Source organism: Heterodontus francisci, chromosome 41, assembly GCF_036365525.1.
Source record: "Heterodontus francisci isolate sHetFra1 chromosome 41, sHetFra1.hap1, whole genome shotgun sequence".
Lineage (NCBI taxonomy): Eukaryota > Metazoa > Chordata > Chondrichthyes > Heterodontiformes > Heterodontidae > Heterodontus > Heterodontus francisci.
The window spans coordinates 11,938,624-11,957,585 of NC_090411.1; the positions used below are offsets into that span (position 1 = coordinate 11,938,624).

At 42.0% G+C, this 18,962-nt stretch overlaps 1 protein-coding gene across 1 annotated transcript in view; it reads left to right on the forward strand.

Moving 5' to 3' along the window:
• The window catches only part of sgsm3 (small G protein signaling modulator 3), a 291,927-nt gene that overhangs the window by 84,956 nt on the left and 188,009 nt on the right, over window positions 1-18,962 (forward strand). The window contains exon 10 of the mRNA XM_068019899.1: window positions 4,066-4,161. Within this exon, the coding sequence (XP_067876000.1) occupies window positions 4,066-4,161 (96 nt within the window). The remainder of the gene's footprint in view (window positions 1-4,065; window positions 4,162-18,962) is intronic.

Sequence of the window (18,962 nt, forward strand, 5' to 3'; positions counted from 1 at the left end):
GACTTCTCTAATCCTATTTGCCCTACACCACTTGGCAGGTGGTTCAGGTAATAATCCAGAGATTTTAACCTTTTGAGGTTCTTTCTCTCAATTTAGTGCCTAATTCCTCATACTGACGATGCAGAACCTCTTTCCTTGTCCTGCCTATGTCATCCTACATGGACCACGATGACTGGATCCTCCTCCTCCCACTGTAAGTTCCTCTCCAGCCCTGAGCAGATGTCCTGAACCCTGGCACCAGGCAGACAACATAGCTGTCTGGACTCGCTCTTTGCTGCAGAGAACAGTGTCAATCCCCCTAACTATACTGCCCCTTACTATCACTACATTCCTTTTTTCTCCCTCCACCTGAATGGCTTCCTGTATCATTGTGCCATGATCAGGTTGCTCATCCTCCCTGCAGCCCCCACTCTCATCCAAACAAGCTGAAAGAACCTCAAACCTGTTGGACAATCACAAAGACTGAGACACCTGCTCTCTGGGACCCTTTACCTGCCTCAGCAGCAACCACACTCTCCTGTCCCTGACCTGAGCAGAAGACCCTATCCTAAGGGGTGGGACCGCCTCCTGGTATGAAGTTTCCAGGTAACTTCCCCCCTCTCTGATGTGACGCAGTGTCTGCGGGTCAGACTCCAGTTCAATGACTCTGAGCCGAAGCTCTTCAATCCTCTTGCACACCCCCAGTCACTGCTCGCACCCTCCGATCGTCGCAAACTCCCCCAGTCCCAGCTCACACCCTCTGTTCCCCGTGCACTCCTCCAGTCCCAGTTCACACCCTTCGATCCTTGTACACTCCCCCCAGTCCTTACTCACACCCTCCAATCCTCGTACACTCCTCCAGTCCCAGTTCACACCCTCTGATCCTTGTACACTCGCCTAGTACCAGCTCGCACCCTTCGATCCTCGTACACTCGCCCAGTCCCAGCTCGCACCCTTCGATCCTCGTACACTCGCCCAGTCCCAGCTCGCACCCTTCGATCCTCGTACACTCGCCCAGTCCCAGCTCGCACCCTTCGATCCTCGTACACTCGCCCAGTCCCAGCTCGCACCCTTCGATCCTCGTACACTCGCCCAGTCCCAGCTCGCACCCTTCGATCCTCGTACACTCGCCCAGTCCCAGCTCGCACCCTTCGATCCTCGTACACTCGCCCAGTCCCAGCTCGCACCCTTCGATCCTCGTACACTCGCCCAGTCCCAGCTCACACCCTTCGATCCTCGTACACTCGCCCAGTCCCAGCTCACACCCTTCGATCCTCGTACACTCGCCCAGTCCCAGCTCACACCCTTCGATCCTCGTACACTCGCCCAGTCCCAGCTCACACCCTTCGATCCTCGTACACTCGCCCAGTCCCAGCTCACACCCTTCGATCCTCGTACACTCGCCCAGTCCCAGCTCACACCCTTCGATCCTCGTACACTCGCCCAGTCCCAGCTCACACCCTTCGATCCTCGTACACTCGCCCAGTCCCAGCTCACACCCTTCGATCCTCGTACACTCGCCCAGTCCCAGCTCACACCCTTCGATCCTCGTACACTCGCCCAGTCCCAGCTCACACCCTTCGATCCTCGTACACTCGCCCAGTCCCAGCTCACACCCTTCGATCCTCGTACACTCGCCCAGTCCCAGCTCACACCCTTCGATCCTCGTACACTCGCCCAGTCCCAGCTCACACCCTTCGATCCTCGTACACTCGCCCAGTCCCAGCTCACACCCTTCGATCCTCGTACACTCGCCCAGTCCCAGCTCACACCCTTCGATCCTCGTACACTCGCCCAGTCCCAGCTCACACCCTTCGATCCTCGTACACTCGCCCAGTCCCAGCTCACACCCTTCGATCCTCGTACACTCGCCCAGTCCCAGCTCACACCCTTCGATCCTCGTACACTCGCCCAGTCCCAGCTCACACCCTTCGATCCTCGTACACTCGCCCAGTCCCAGCTCACACCCTTCGATCCTCGTACACTCGCCCAGTCCCAGCTCACACCCTTTGATCCTCGTACACTCGCCCAGTCCCAGCTCACACCCTTTGATCCTCGTACACTCGCCCAGTCCCAGCTCACACCCTTCGATCCTCGTACACTCGCCCAGTCCCAGCTCACACCCTTCGATCCTCGTACACTCGCCCAGTCCCAGCTCACACCCTTCGATCCTCGTACACTCGCCCAGTCCCAGCTCACACCCTTCGATCCTCGTACACTCGCCCAGTCCCAGCTCACACCCTTCGATCCTCGTACACTCGCCCAGTCCCAGCTCACACCCTTCGATCCTCGTACACTCGCCCAGTCCCAGCTCACACCCTTCGATCCTCGTACACTCGCCCAGTCCCAGCTCACACCCTTCGATCCTCGTACACTCGCCCAGTCCCAGCTCACACCCTTCGATCCTCGTACACTCCTAAATGTCTGGACCTTGGTTCCCACTCTCCTTCTGCCACCAATCCTGCAGCTCCACTGATGGTCACTGAACCTTCACCTCCTGCTTTCTGAAATTCAGCTCCTGTCCTTTATGTTTGATCAGCCCCCGCCTTTGCTTAATTCCTCTGTCTCTACTTCCACTTCCTGCTCATTCCTGTTCCATTACGCTCGCCCCGTATAGAGATTGTGGATTGTTGTTGACAGTGAATGTCAGCAGGGCGGCGCAGTGGTGGGTGGCACAGTGGTGCAGTAGTTAGCACCACAGCCTCACAGCTCCAGGGGCCCGGGTTCGATTCTGGGTAACGCCTGTGTGGTGTTTGCAAGTTCTCCCTGTGACCGCGTGGGTTTTCCCTGGGTGCTCCGGTTTCCTCCCACAACCAAAGACTTGCAGGTGATAGGTAAATTGGCCATTGTAAATTGCCCCTAGTGTAGGTAGGTGGTAGGGAATATGGGATTACTGTAGGGTTAGTATAAATGGGTGGTTGTTGGTCGGCACAGACTCGGTGGGCCGAAGGGCCTGTTTCAGTGCTGTATCTCTAAATAAATAAATATTGAACCTAGGGAATCACAGTTGTGCTCAGTTCGATTGTCACCTAATATCTCCACACCTGTACTTCCCAGCAGAGCTCATGAGATAGCTGCTGGAGCCTTGTTTCCTTCTCCCTGTCCCGAGGATGCCCAGACTAATCATAGCTCCCTTAGTACATGCTGGGAATGGAACTTGTGACCTACTGGACTGAGACCACACTGATCTTTGGTCACACTGATAGTTTTTTTTTTATTCATTCATGGGATGTGGGTGACGCTGGCCAGGCCAGCATTTATTGCCCATCCCTAATTGCCCTTGAGAAGGTGGTGGTGAGTTGGAATGCAAATTACTTCCATATATCAGTGTACTAAGGAACTGCCCATATAATGGTTTAACATCCTGAAGCTGCTTTCAATGGGAGGAAATTGTTGAGTAGGGAGAGAATTGGAGTGTGCGGGAAGTCTGAGGCCTTGAAGAACCACAACATTGATATTGTCAGGAACTCTCATCATAAACCCTTTCCAATGCTGGGGAGTGAATTGGCATCGAGCTTTGAATATGTGTTTCAGAAAGTAATTGATGTGACAGAACTGAGTAGCATTCGACTTGACGATACTTCTGGAACTCAGTCTGAGTGAAGTTATACCAAAGAGTATCATCAGTCTGTTCATCATGTTCTCAAGTGACCACTCAGTCCCAGCTTGCTCACTTGTAGCAGTCTTAACTCTGAGAGAACAACTCGAGTTCTATCTCACTCCAGGACCTGAGTACTTAGTGTTACCTGACAATGAGGCAGCATGGCAGTGCGGGAGTGCTGAGGTCTTGTCTTTTGGTTAAGACATTGAACCAAAGCTTGCTCTGATGTCTCTGAAAGATCCCATGCTGCTGTTAGTAGAAAATCAGAGAGTACTTTCAATGTCATGGTCAGCATTCCTCTGAAGAAATACCACCAAAGCACACCAACCGCCCATTCCTTCCTTCGTTTCTGTTTGCGTGATATTGCTGCATGTGATAGAGCTTAAAAAAAAAAGTGGCACCCTAACTGCACGTCAGTAACTGTTTGGAGATATGTGGAGCATGTAGTGAGATGCTATATAAACTGAAATTCATTGTTTCTTTAGGAAGAGGAGCTCATCCAGTCAGAAAATTCAGCATCCATATTCAACACATTGTCGGATATTCCATCGCAGATTGAAGACCCGGAGGTCCTCATTAAGGTTAAGTGCTGTTCGAAGCCTTTACGCAGGCACAAGTCAGGAAGCTCAAGGCAACAGTCCTGGGAGAATTAAATGTTTATTGTCTAATGGGACGGAACAGTAATAGCTAACTAATAATAGTGTGTGACAGAGCAGTCAGTCTGTAATAATTAAATAATACACTATGACTTGGGGCAGTCGGTCATTAGTGATGATGGATTCTCCTGTTGCTTCGTCGGATGTGTGTTCAGCAAGGTGACTGGTTGTTTGCCATCTAGGTTGGTGTCGTCTCATATATAATGTTAAACCAAATCTTGATGAGCAAATCTGATGCAAATATTACATGCGAAGACACTGTTGGGTGAAGGCACTGACTTTGCAGCATGCTCACTTGTCCTGACTCTCTCCTCAAATATTGCGATTGCTTGATAACAGAGACTTCTCCGTTTGGATCTGTCCATTGTTTTTTCCTATTGTAGTGGGGTCCAACTTACAGGCTCCGCGTTAGCCTTTCAGAATGCATTTTGGCACGTCCTGTGGTGCAGGTTCCTGTGCTCAGCTGGCTGTAGAATACTGCCTTTGGTATGCTGGAATCCTCCATGTAAACCACATGGCCAATCCAGCGAAACTGAGCTCTGATCATGTTCTCAATACCAGGTTTGTGGCACTGTGCAAGAACTTCAGTGTTACGGATTTTGTCCTGCCACTTGATGTTGCAGATAGACCTTAAGCAGCAACGGTGGAATGCATCTAGTTGCTTTATGTGACACCAGTAGCTTGTCCATGCCTCCCAGCCATAGAGAAGTGATGAGAGAACAACTGCCTGGTAGACTTTGATCTTTGTTTTGAGACAGACGCCATGCTTTCTCTAAAGTCTGTGGGTGAGCCTGCCAAATGTTGAGCTTGCTTTTGCCAGCAACAGGAGATTTCATCATCCAGTGTGGTGTTGGAGAAGATACTTCCAAGATAGCAGAACTTCTGAACTAAGTTGAGGGGTGTATTGTTGCTGGTGACTGTGGGGTCTTGGAGTTTGTGACCAGGGGCAAGTTGGTACAAGATCTCTGTCTTTTTCAGACTTCTTATAAGGCTGAAGCATTCTGAGGCTTGGGCACAGTGCTCAACAAGCAGCTGGATGTCCTCTGGAGTATTTGCAATGAAAGCACAGTCATCGGCAAACAAGGGCTCACTTGGTAGCTGTTCTTTGATCTCTGTGTGAGCCTTTGCAGATTTAAGAGGTTGCCATCTGTCCTGAACTGAATGTGAACTCCTATGTCGAGATCTTTGAGTGCATAGAAGAACATAGCCAAAAAGGAGATGGCAAACAGAACAGGAGCCATTACGCAGCCTTGCTTGGGACCATTAGTGACGAGAAAGGCATCTGATAAGTTACCATTCTGCATCTCATTGACCATCATGCTGTCATGAAATGAGTGGACAACCCTGATCACCGTTTCAGGGCAGCCATATTTGTATATCACCTTCCATGGCCTTCACGGTTTACTGTGTCGAAGCCCTTGGTCAGGTCAACGAACACCATGGAGAGGTCCTTGTTCTGTCCGCTGGACTTTTCTTGAATTTGACATGCTGCAAAGATCATGTCAGCTATTCCTTATCCAGTATGAAAGCCACACTGTGATGCTGGGTACAGCGAGTCTGTAAGATGAGTGACAGCCCTGTTGAAAATAAACCTTGCAAGAATTCTTCTGGCTGTGGAGAGAAGTGAAACACTGTGATGATTGTCACAGATGGACTTGCTTCCCTTCTGTTTGTACAGGTGAGTTATGGAAGCATCCTGTAATCTTGGGGCACAATGCCCTGGTTCCAGATTAAGCATAGAGTCATAGTTGTACAGCATAGAAACAGGCCCTTTGGCCCACCACGTCCATGCCGACCATAATGCCTATCTATACTAATCCCACCTGCCTGCATTAATTCCATATCCCTCTATGCTTTGCTCATTCAAGTACCTGTCCAGATGCCTCTTAAATGTCGCTGCTGTTCCTGCCTCCACCACCTCCTCAGGCAGCTCATTCCAGATACCCACTATTCTTTGTGTGAAAAGTTTACCCCTTTGATCCACTTTAAACCTCCTCCCTCTCACCTTAACTCATGCCCTCTAGTTTTAGTCACCCCTACCATGGGAAACAGACTCTGGATATCTATGCCTCTCATAATTTTATATACCTCTATCATGTCCCCTCTCAGCCTCCTTCGCTCCAGGGAAAACGGACCCAGCCTATCCAATCTCTCTTTATAACTCAAGCCCTCCAAACCAGGCAACATCCTTGTGAATCTTTTCTAGCAGCAGGAGCTAGTGAGTTTCCTAACCAGGTGAGCTCCTCCCTACTTGAATAGTTCAGGTGGAATGCCATCAGCTCCCGGGGCCTGAGCACAAACATTTGCTTTATGGTGTTGGTGACTTCAGCTTCAGATAGATCGAGGGAAAGCTCATCCAGAATGCGATGCTGTGGAAGTGATTCGGTGGCGCCGCGGCACATGTGGATTCTTGTTCAGGAGACAGTGAAGGTGCTCTGCCCAACGCAAGAGAATCTCATGCCTGTTCGTTAGGAATTGATTGCGTCTGCTGAGGGGGCGGGCGTCGTACCGTTGGCTTTGGGGCCATTGAGAGATCTTTGATGGAGAGCCTTCTGGTCATGCTTAATGCCAGCTGCCTTAAGCTCCACAGCCTTGTTCTCCCACATTCTGTTCTTCATCTCTCTTAGTTTGGCCTGCAGCTTGTGTTTTGCTTAACGATATCTGACTTTTCTTGCTGGTGATTTATTTTTTGTCGGATATGTAGGATCTGAGAGTATTGTGCACATCATCTAGGAGCTTGGCTTTATCTTGGTCGTTCTTGACAAACCAATCTTGATGCTTCTGTTTGACAAATCCAAGGACCTCAGATCCCTTAACTTCTTCCCAGAATCTTCAATGTCTGTGTTATCTTCTGAGATACGAACAAACTTTACGGCTAAATTTTGTTCCAGTTCCTGTCTCTTGGCTGAGTCTTTCAGGATAGTTACGTCAAGCTTCCTTTGTGGTTTGACTCTGTGTCGTAGCACTTTAGGTGTTATCTTCAAGGACATAATGCTTCTGACAAACGGACGGTGGAACCAACATTCAACACCTCCAAGGCAGTGGGTCGAGCGCAGGTGCTTGAGTTTTGCCCCACGTAGTCCAACATGTGCCAATGTTTAGATTGAGGGTGAATCCATCTTGTTTTCAATTTGGAAGTTTTGTGATGGTGAGGTCAAACTCGCTGACAGAGAGAAGAAGCTGACTGCAGGTGTTCACTCTACCAACACTGTGGCAGTCAGTTAGTCAGCAGGAATTAACTAACAGTGGTGTGTGTCAGAGTTGTCAATCGGTAATAATTAGCTAATAGTGTATAATGGAGCTTCAGTCAGTAATTAACTAATAACAGCGGATGATGGAGCTGTCGGTCGGTAATTAACTAATAACACAGCGTATGATGGAGCTGTCAGTTGGTAATTAACTAATATCGAAGCGTATGATGGAGCTGTCAGTTGGTAATTAACTAATATCGAAGCGTATGATGGAGCTGTCAGTTGGTAATTAGCTAATAACACATCGTATGATGGAGCTGTCAGTTGGTAATTAACTAAACAGCGTATGATGGAGCTGTCAGTTGGTCATTAACTAACAACACATCGTATGATGGAGCTGTCAGTTGGTAATTAACTAAACAGCGTATGATGGAGCTGTCAGTTGGTAATTAACTAATAACACATTGCATGATGGAGCTGTCAGTTGGTAATTAACTAATAACACATCGTATGATGGAGCTGTCAGTTGGTAATTAACTAAACAGCGTATGATGGAGCTGTCAGTTGGTAATTAACTAATAACACATTGCATGATGGAGCTGTCAGTTGGTAATTAACTAAACAGCGTATGATGGAGCTGTCAGTTGGTAATTAACTAATAACACATCGTATGATGGAGCTGTCAGTTGGTAATTAACTAAACAGCGTATGATGGAGCTGTCAGTTGGTAATTAACTAATAACACATTGCATGATGGAGCTGTCAGTTGGTAATCAAATAATAACACATCGCATGATGGAGCTGTCAGTTGGTAATTAACTAAACAGCGTATGATGGAGCTGTCAGTTGGTAATTAACTAATAACACATCGCATGATGGAGCTGTCAGTTGGTAATTAACTAATAACACATCGTTTGATGGAGCTGTCAGTTGGTAATTAACTAATAACACATCGCATGATGGAGCTGTCAGTTGGTAATTAGCTAATAAAACATCGCATGATGGAGCTGTCAGTTGGTAATTAATAACACATCAGATGATGGAGCTGTCAGTTGGTAATTAACTAATAACACATCGCATGATGGAGCTGTCAGTTGGTAATTAATAACACATCAGATGATGGAGCTGTCAGTTGGTAATTAACTAATAACACATCGTATGATGGAGCTGTCAGTTGGTAATTAACTAATAACACATCGCATGATGGAGCTGTCAGTTGGTAATTAATAACACATCAGATGATGGAGCTGTCAGTTGGTAATTAACTAATAACACATCGCATGATGGAGCTGTCAGTTGGTAATTAATAACACATCAGATGATGGAGCTGTCAGTTGGTAATTAACTAATAACACATCGTATGATGGAGCTGTCAGTTGGTAATTAACTAATAAAACATTGCATGATGGAGCTGTCAGTTGGTAATGCACTAATAACACATCGTTTGAATCTGTCAGTTGGTAATTAACTAATAACGCATCGTTTGGAGCTGTCAGTTGGTAATTAACTAATACATCGTTTGATGGAGCTGTCAGTTGGTAATTAACTAATACATCGTTTGATGGAGCTGTCAGTTGGTAATTAACTAATAACACATCGTTTGGAGCTTTCAGTCGTTAATTAACTAATAACACATCATTTGATGGAGCTGTCAGTTGGTAATTAACTAATAACACATCGCATGATGGAGCTGTCAGTTGGTAATTAACTAATAACGCATCGTTTGGAGCTGTCAGTTGGTAATTAACTAATACATCGTTTGATGGAGCTGTCAGTTGGTAATTAACTAATACATCGTTTGATGGAGCTGTCAGTTGGTAATTAACTAATAACACATCGTTTGGAGCTTTCAGTCGTTAATTAACTAATAACACATCATTTGATGGAGCTGTCAGTTGGTAATTAACTAATAACACATCGTATGATGGAGCTGTCAGTTGGTAATTAACTAATAACACATCGTTTGGAGCTTTCAGTCGTTAATTAACTAATAGCACATCGTATGATGGAGCTGTCAGTTGGTAATTAACTAATAACACATCATTTGATGGAGCTGTCAGTTGGTAATTAACTAATAACACATCGTTTGGAGCTGTCAGTTGGTAATTAACTAATAACACATCGTTTGGAGCTTTCACTTGGTAATTAACTCATACATCGTTTGATGGAGCTGTCAGTTGGTAATTAACTCATAACACATCGTTTGGAGCTGTCAGTTGGTAATTAACTAATAACACATCGTTTGGAGCTGTCAGTTGGTAATCAACTAATAACACATCGGATGATGGAGCTTTCAGTTGGTAATTAACTAAACAGCGTATGATGGAGCTGTCAGTTGGTAATTAACTAATAACACATCGTTTGATGGAGCTGTCAGTTGATAATTAACTAATAACACATCGTATGATGGAGCTGTCAGTTGGTAATTAACTCATAACACATCGTTTGGAGCTGTCAGTTGGTAATTAACTCATAACACATCATTTGATGGAGCTGTCAGTTGGTAATTAACGAATACATCGGATGATGGAGCTGTCAGTTGGTAATTAACTAAACAGCGTATGATGGAGCTGTCAGTTGGTAATTAACTAATAACACATCGTATGATGGAGCTGTCAGTTGGTAATTAACTCATAACACATCGCATGATGGAGCTTTCACTTGGTAATTAACTCATAACACATCGTTTGGAGCTGTCAGTTGGTAATTAACTAATAACACATCGGATGATGGAGCTGTCAGTTGGTAATTAACTAATAACACATCGGATGATGGAGCTGTCAGTTGGTAATTAACTAAAAACACATCGGATGATGGAGCTGTCAGTTGGTAATTAACTAACAACACATCGTTTGATGGAGCTGTCAGTTGGTAATTAACTAATACATCGGATGATGGAGCTGTCAGTTGGTAATTAACTAAACAGCGTATGATGGAGCTGTCAGTTAGTAATTAACTAATAACACATCGGATGATGGAGCTGTCAGTTGGTAATTAACTCATAACACATCGTTTGATGGAGCTGTCAGTTGGTAATTAACTAATACATCGGATGATGGAGCTGTCAGTTGGTAATTATCTAAACAGCGTATGATGGAGCTGTCAGTTGGTAATTAACTAATAACACATCGGATGATGGAGCTGTCAGTTGGTAATTAACTAATAACACATCGTATGATGGAGCTGTCAGTTCCTAATTAACTAATAACACATCGTATGATGGAGCTGTCAGTTGGTAATTAACTAATAACACATCGTTTGGAGCTGTCAGTTGGTAATTAACTAAGAACACATTATATGATGGAGCTGTCAGTTGGTAATTAACTAATAACACATCGTTTGATGGATCTGTCAGTTGGTAATTAACTAATAACACATCGTTTGGAGCTGTCAGTTGGCAATTAACTAATAACACATCAAATGATGGAGCTGTCAGTTGGTAATTAACTAATAACATATTGTTTGGAGCTGTCAGTTGGTAATTAACTAATAACACATCGTATGATGGAGCTGTCAGTTGGTAATTAACTAATAACACATCGTTTGATGGAGCTTTCACTTGGTAATTAACTAATAACACATCGTTTGATGGAGCTGTCAGTTGGTAATTAACTAATAACACATCGGATGATGGAGCTGTCAGTTGGTAATTAACTAATAACGCAGTGTTTGATGGAGCTGTCAGTTGGTAATTAACTAATAACACATCGTATGATGGAGCTGTCAGTTCCTAATTAACTAATAACACATCGTATGATGGAGCTGTCAGTTGGTAATTAACTAATAACACATCGTTTGGAGCTGTCAGTTGGTAATTAACTAAGAACACATTATATGATGGAGCTGTCAGTTGGTAATTAACTAATAACACATCGTTTGATGGATCTGTCAGTTGGTAATTAACTAATAACACATCGTTTGGAGCTGTCAGTTGGTAATTAACTAATAACACATCAAATGATGGAGCTGTCAGTTGGTAATTAACTAATAACATATTGTTTGGAGCTGTCAGTTGGTAATTAACTAATAACACATCGTATGATGGAGCTGTCAGTTGGTAATTAACTAATAACACATCGTATGATGGAGCTGTCAGTTGGTAATTAACTAATAACACATCGTTTGGAGCTGTCAGTTGGTAATTAACTAAGAACACATTATATGATGGAGCTGTCAGTTGGTAATTAACTAATAACACATCGTTTGGCGCTGTCAGTTGGTAATTAACTAATAACACATAGTATGATGGAGCTGTCAGTTGGTAATTAACTCATAACACATCGTTTGGAGCTGTCAGTTGGTAATTAACTAATGCATCGTATGATGGAGCTGTCAGTTGGTAATTAACTAATAACACATCGTTTGGAGCTGTCAGTTGGTAATTAACTAAACAGCGTATGTTGGAGCTGTCAGTTCCTAATTAACTAATAACACTTCGTATGATGGAGCTGTCTGTTGGTCATTAACTAATACATCGCATGATGGAGCTGTCAGTTGGTCATTAACTAATACATCGCATGATGGAGCTGTCAGTTGGTCATTAACTAATAACACGTTGGATGATGGAGCTGTCAGTTGGTAATTAACGAAACAGCGTTTGATGGAGCTGTCAGTTGGTCATTAACTAATAACACATCGTTTGATGGATCTGTCAGTTGGTAATTAACTAATAACACATCGTTTGGAGCTTTCACTTGGTAATTAACTAAACACATTAAATGATGGAGCTGTCAGTTGGTAATTAACTAATAACACATCGTTTGATGGAGCTGTCAGTTGGTAATTAACTAATAACACATCATTTGATGGAGCTGTCAGTTGGTAATTAACTAATAACACAACGTATGATGGAGCTGTCAGTTGGTAATTAACTAATAACACATCGTTTGATGGAGCTGTCAGTTGGTAATTAACTAATACCACATCGTATGATGGAGCTGTCAGTTGGTAATTAACTCATAACACATCGTCTGATGGAGCTGTCAGTTGGTAATTAACTAATACCACAACGTTTGGAGCTGTCAGTTGGTAATTAACTAATAACACATCGTTTGATGGAGCTGTCAGTTGGTAATTAACTAATAACACAACGTTTGGAGCTGTCAGTTGGTAATTAACTAATAACACATCGTTTGGAGCTGTCAGTTGGTAATTAACTCATAACACATCGTCTGATGGAGCTGTCAGTTGGTAATTAACTAATACCACATCGTATGATGGAGCTGTCAGTTGGTAATTAACTCATAACACATCGTCTGATGGAGCTGTCAGTTGGTAATTAACTAATACCACAACGTTTGGAGCTGTCAGTTGGTAATTAACTAATAACACATCGTTTGATGGAGCTGTCAGTTGGTAATTAACTAATACCACAACGTTTGGAGCTGTCAGTTGGTAATTAACTCATAACACATCGTATGATGGAGCTTTCACTTGGTAATTAACTAATAACACATAGTATGATGGAGCTGTCAGTTGGTAATTAACTCATAACACATCGTTTGGAGCTGTCAGTTGGTAATTAACTAATAACACATCGGATGATGGAGCTGTCAGTTGGTAATTAACTAATAACACATCGGATGATGGAGCTGTCAGTTGGTAATTAACTAAACACATAGTATGATGGAGCTGTCAGTTGGTAATTAACTAATAACACATCGTATGATGGAGCTGTCAGTTGGTAATTAACTAATAACACATCGGATGATGGAGCTGTCAGTTGGTAATTAACTAATAACGCAGCGTTTGATGGAGTTGTCAGTTGGTAATTAACTAAACAGCGTATGATGGAGCTGTCAGTTGGCAATTAACTAATAACACATCGTTTGGAGCTGTCAGTTGGTAATTAACTAATAACACATCGTATGATGGAGCTGTCAGTTGGTAATTAACTAATAACACAGCGTATGAAGGAGCTTTCAGTTGGTAATTAACTCATAACACATCGTTTGGAGCTGTCAGTTGGTAATTAACTCATAACACATCGTATGATGGAGCTTTCACTTGGTAATTAACTAATAACACATAGTATGATGGAGCTGTCAGTTGGTAATTAACTCATAACACATCGTTTGGAGCCGTCAGTTGGTAATTAACTAATAACACATCGGATGATGGAGCCGTCAGTTGGTAATTAACTAATAACACATCGCATGATGGAGCTGTCAGTTGGTAATTAACTAATAACACATCGTTTGGAGTTGTCAGTTGGTAATTAACTAAACAGCGTATGATGGAGCTGTCAGTTGGCAATTAACTAATAACACATCGTTTGGAGCTGTCAGTTGATAATTAAATAATAACACATCGTTTGGAGCTGTCAGTTGGTAATTAACTAATAACACATCGCATGATGGAGCTGTCAGTTGGTAATTAACACATAACACATCGATTGGAGCTGTCAGTTGGTAATTAACTAATAACACATCGATTGGAGCTGTCAGTTGGTAATTAACTAATAACACATCGTTTGATGGAGCTGTCAGTTGGTAATTAACTAATAACACATCGTTTGATGGAGCTGTCAGTTGGTAATTAACTAATAACACATCGTTTGATGGAGCTGTCAGTTGGTAATTAACTAATAACACATCGTTTGATGGAGCTGTCAGTTGGTAATTAACTAATAACACATCATTTGATGGAGCTGTCAGTTGGTAATTAACTAATAACACATCGTTTGATGGAGCTGTCAGTTGGTAATTAACTAATGACACATCGTTTGATGGAGCTGTCAGTTGGTAATTAACTAATAACACATCATTTGATGGAGCTGTCAGTTGGTAATTAACTAATAACACATCATTTGATGGAGCTGTCAGTTGGTAATTAACTAATGACACATCGTATGATGGAGCTGTCAGTTGGTAATTAACTAATAACACATCATTTGATGGAGCTGTCAATTGGTAATTAACTAATGACACATCGTATGATGGAGCTGTCAGTTGGTAATTAACTAATAACACAACGTTTGATGGAGCTGTCAGTTGGTAATTAACTAATAACACAACGTTTGATGGAGCTGTCAGTTGGTAATTAACTAATAACACATCGTTTGATGGAGCTGTCAGTTGGTAATTAACTCATAACACATCGTCTGATGGAGCTGTCAGTTGGTAATTAACTAATACCACAACGTTTGGAGCTGTCAGTTGGTAATTAACTAATAACACATCGTCTGATGGAGCTGTCAGTTGGTAATTAACTAATAACACATCGTTTGATGGAGCTGTCAGTTGGTAATTAACTAATAACACAGCGTATGCAGGAGCTTTCAGTTGGTAATTAACTAATAACACATCGTTTGGAGCTGTCAGTTGATAATTAACTAATAACACATCGTATGATGGAGCTGTCAGTTGGTAATTAACTAATAACACTGCGTATGAAGGAGCTTTCAGTTGGTAATTAACTCATAACACATCGTTTGGAGCTGTCAGTTGGTAATTAACTCATAACACATTATATGATGGAGCTTTCACTTGGTAATTAACTAATAACACATCGTTTGGAGCTGTCAGTTGGTAATTAACTAATAACACATCGTATGATGGAGCTGTCAGTTGGTAATTAACTAATAACACATCGTTTGGAGCTGTCAGTTGGTAATTAACTAAGAACACATTATATGATGGAGCTGTCAGTTGGTAATTAACTAATAACACATCGTTTGGCGCTGTCAGTTGGTAATTAACTAATAACACATAGTATGATGGAGCTGTCAGTTGGTAATTAACTCATAACACATCGTTTGGAGCTGTCAGTTGGTAATTAACTAATACATCGTATGATGGAGCTGTCAGTTGGTAATTAACTAATAACACATCGTTTGGAGCTGTCAGTTGGTAATTAACTAAACAGCGTATGTTGGAGCTGTCAGTTCCTAATTAACTAATAACACTTCGTATGATGGAGCTGTCTGTTGGTCATTAACTAATACATCGCATGATGGAGCTGTCAGTTGGTCATTAACTAATACATCGCATGATGGAGCTGTCAGTTGGTCATTAACTAATAACACGTTGGATGATGGAGCTGTCAGTTGGTAATTAACGAAACAGCGTTTGATGGAGCTGTCAGTTGGTCATTAACTAATAACACATCGTTTGATGGATCTGTCAGTTGGTAATTAATAACACATCGTTTGGAGCTTTCACTTGGTAATTAACTAAACACATTAAATGATGGAGCTGTCAGTTGGTAATTAACTAATAACACATCGTTTGATGGAGCTGTCAGTTGGTAATTAACTAAACACATCATTTGATGGAGCTGTCAGTTGGTAATTAACTAATAACACAACGTATGATGGAGCTGTCAGTTGGTAATTAACTAATAACACATCGTTTGATGGAGCTGTCAGTTGGTAATTAACTAATAACACAACGTTTGATGGAGCTGTCAGTTGGTAATTAACTAATAACACAACGTTTGGAGCTGTCAGTTGGTAATTAACTCATAACACATCGTCTGATGGAGCTGTCAGTTGGTAATTAACTAATACCACAACGTTTGGAGCTGTCAGTTGGTAATTAACTAATAACACATCGTTTGATGGAGCTGTCAGTTGGTAATTAACTAATAACACAACGTTTGGAGCTGTCAGTTGGTAATTAACTAATAACACATCGTTTGGAGCTGTCAGTTGGTAATTAACTCATAACACATCGTCTGATGGAGCTGTCAGTTGGTAATTAACTAATACCACATCGTATGATGGAGCTGTCAGTTGGTAATTAACTCATAACACATCGTCTGATGGAGCTGTCAGTTGGTAATTAACTAATACCACAACGTTTGGAGCTGTCAGTTGGTAATTAACTAATAACACATCGTTTGATGGAGCTGTCAGTTGGTAATTAACTAATAACACATCGTTTGGAGCTGTCAGTTGGTAATTAACTCATAACACATCGTCTGATGGAGCTGTCAGTTGGTAATTAACTAATACCACAACGTTTGGAGCTGTCAGTTGGTAATTAACTAATAACACATCGTTTGATGGAGCTGTCAGTTGGTAATTAACTCATAACACATCGTCTGATGGAGCTGTCAGTTGGTAATTAACTAATACCACATCGTATGATGGAGCTGTCAGTTGGTAATTAACTAATAACACAGCGTATGAAGGAGCTTTCAGTTGGTAATTAACTAATAACACATCGTTTGGAGCTGTCAGTTGGTAATTAACTCAGAACACATTATGTGATGGAGCTGTCAGTTGGTAGTTAACTAATAACACATCGTATGATGGAGCTGTCAGTTGGTAATTAACTCATAACACATCGATTGGAGCTGTCAGTTTGTCATTAACTAATAACACATCGTTTGATGGCGCTGTCAGTTGGTAATTAACTAATAACACATCGTTTGATGGAGCTTTCACTTTGTAATTAACTAATAACACATCGTTTGGAGCTGTCAGTTGGTAATTAACTAATAACACATTATATGATGGAGCTTTCACTTGGTAATTAACTAATAACACATCGTTTGGAGCTGTCAGTTGGTAATTAACTAATAACACATCGTATGATGGAGCTGTCAGTTGGTAATTAACTAATAACACATCGTTTGGAGCTGTCAGTTGGTAATTAACTAAGAACACATTATATGATGGAGCTGTCAGTTGGTAATTAACTAATAACACGTAGTATGATGGAGCTGTCAGTTGGTAATTAACACGTAACACATCGTTTGGAGCTGTCAGTTGGTAATTAACTAATACATCACCTGATGGAGCTGTCAGTTGGTAATTAACTAATAACACATCGTTTGGAGCTGTCAGTTGGTAATTAACTAAACAGCGTATGTTGGAGCTGTCAGTTCCTAATTAACTAATAACACTTCGTATGATGGAGCTGTCTGTTGGTCATTAACTAATACATCGCATGATGGAGCTGTCTGTTGGTCATGAACTAAAAACACGTTGGATGATGGAGCTGTCAGTTGGTAATTAACGAAACAGCTTTTGATGGAGCTGTCAGTTGGTCATTAACTAATAACACATCGTTTGGAGCTTTCACTTGGTAATTAACTAAACACATTAAATGATGGAGCTGTCAGTTGGTAATTAACTAATAACACATCGTATGATGGAGCTGTCAGTTGGTAATTAACTAATAACACATCGTTTGGAGCTGTCAGTTGGTCATTCACTAATGCATCGGATGATGGAGCTGTCAGTTGGTCATTCACTAATGCATCGGATGATGGAGCTGTCAGTTGGTCATTAACTCACAACACATCGTTTGATGGAGCTGTCAGTTGGTAATTAACTAATACATCGTTTGATGGAGCTATCAGTTGGTAATTAACTAATAACACATCGTTTGATGGTGCTGTCAGTTGGTAATTAACGAATACCAACTGACAGCTCCATCAAATGATGTGTTATTCGTTAATTACCAACTGACAGCTCCATCAAACGATGTGTTATTAGTTAATTACCAACTGACAGCTCCATCAAATGATGTGTTAATTAACTAATAACACATCGTTTGATGGAGCTGTCAGTTGGTAATTAACTAATAACACATCGTTTGATGGAGCTGTCAGTTGGTAATTAACTAATAACACCGTGTGATGGAGCTGTCAGTTAGTAATTAACTCATAACACATCATTTGGTGGAGCTGTCAGTTGGTAATTAACTAACAAAACATCGTTTGATGAATCTGTCAGTTGGTAATTAACTAATAACGCATCGTTTGATGAATCTGTCAGTTGGTAATTAACTAAAAACACATCTTATGATGGAGCTGTCAGTTGGTAATTAACGAATAACACATCGTTTGATGGAGCTGTCAGTTGGTAATTAACAAAACATCGTGTGATGGAGCTGTCAGTTGGTAATTAACTAATAACGCATCGTTTGATGAATCTGTCAGTTGGTAATTAACTAAAAACACATCGTTTGATGGAGCTGTCAGTTGGTAATTAACTAAGAACACATCGTTTGGCGCTGTCAGTTGGTAATTAACTAAGAACACATCGTTTGGCGCTGTCAGTTGGTAATTAACTAAGAACACATCGTTTGGCGCTGTCAGTTGGTAATTAACTAAGAACACATCGTTTGGAGCTGTCAGTTGGTAATTAACTAATAACACATCGTTTGGAGCTTTCACTTGGTAATTAACTAATAACACATCATTTGATGTAGCTGTCAGTTGGTAATTAACTAATAACACATCGTATGATGGAGCTGTCAGTTGGTAATTAACTCATAACACATCGTATGATGGAGCTGTCAGTTGGTAATTAACTCATAACACATCGTATGATGGAGCTGTCAGTTGGTAATTAACTCATAACACATCGATTGGAGCTGTCAGTTGGTAATTAACTAATAACACATCGTTTGGAGCTTTCACTTGGTAATTAACTAATAACACATCGTTTGGAGCTGTCAGTTGGTAATTAATTAATAACACATCGTATGATGGAGCTGTCAAATGGTAATTAACTGATAACAAATCGGATGATGGAGCTATCAGTTGGTAATTAACTAAACAGCGGATGATGGAGCTGTC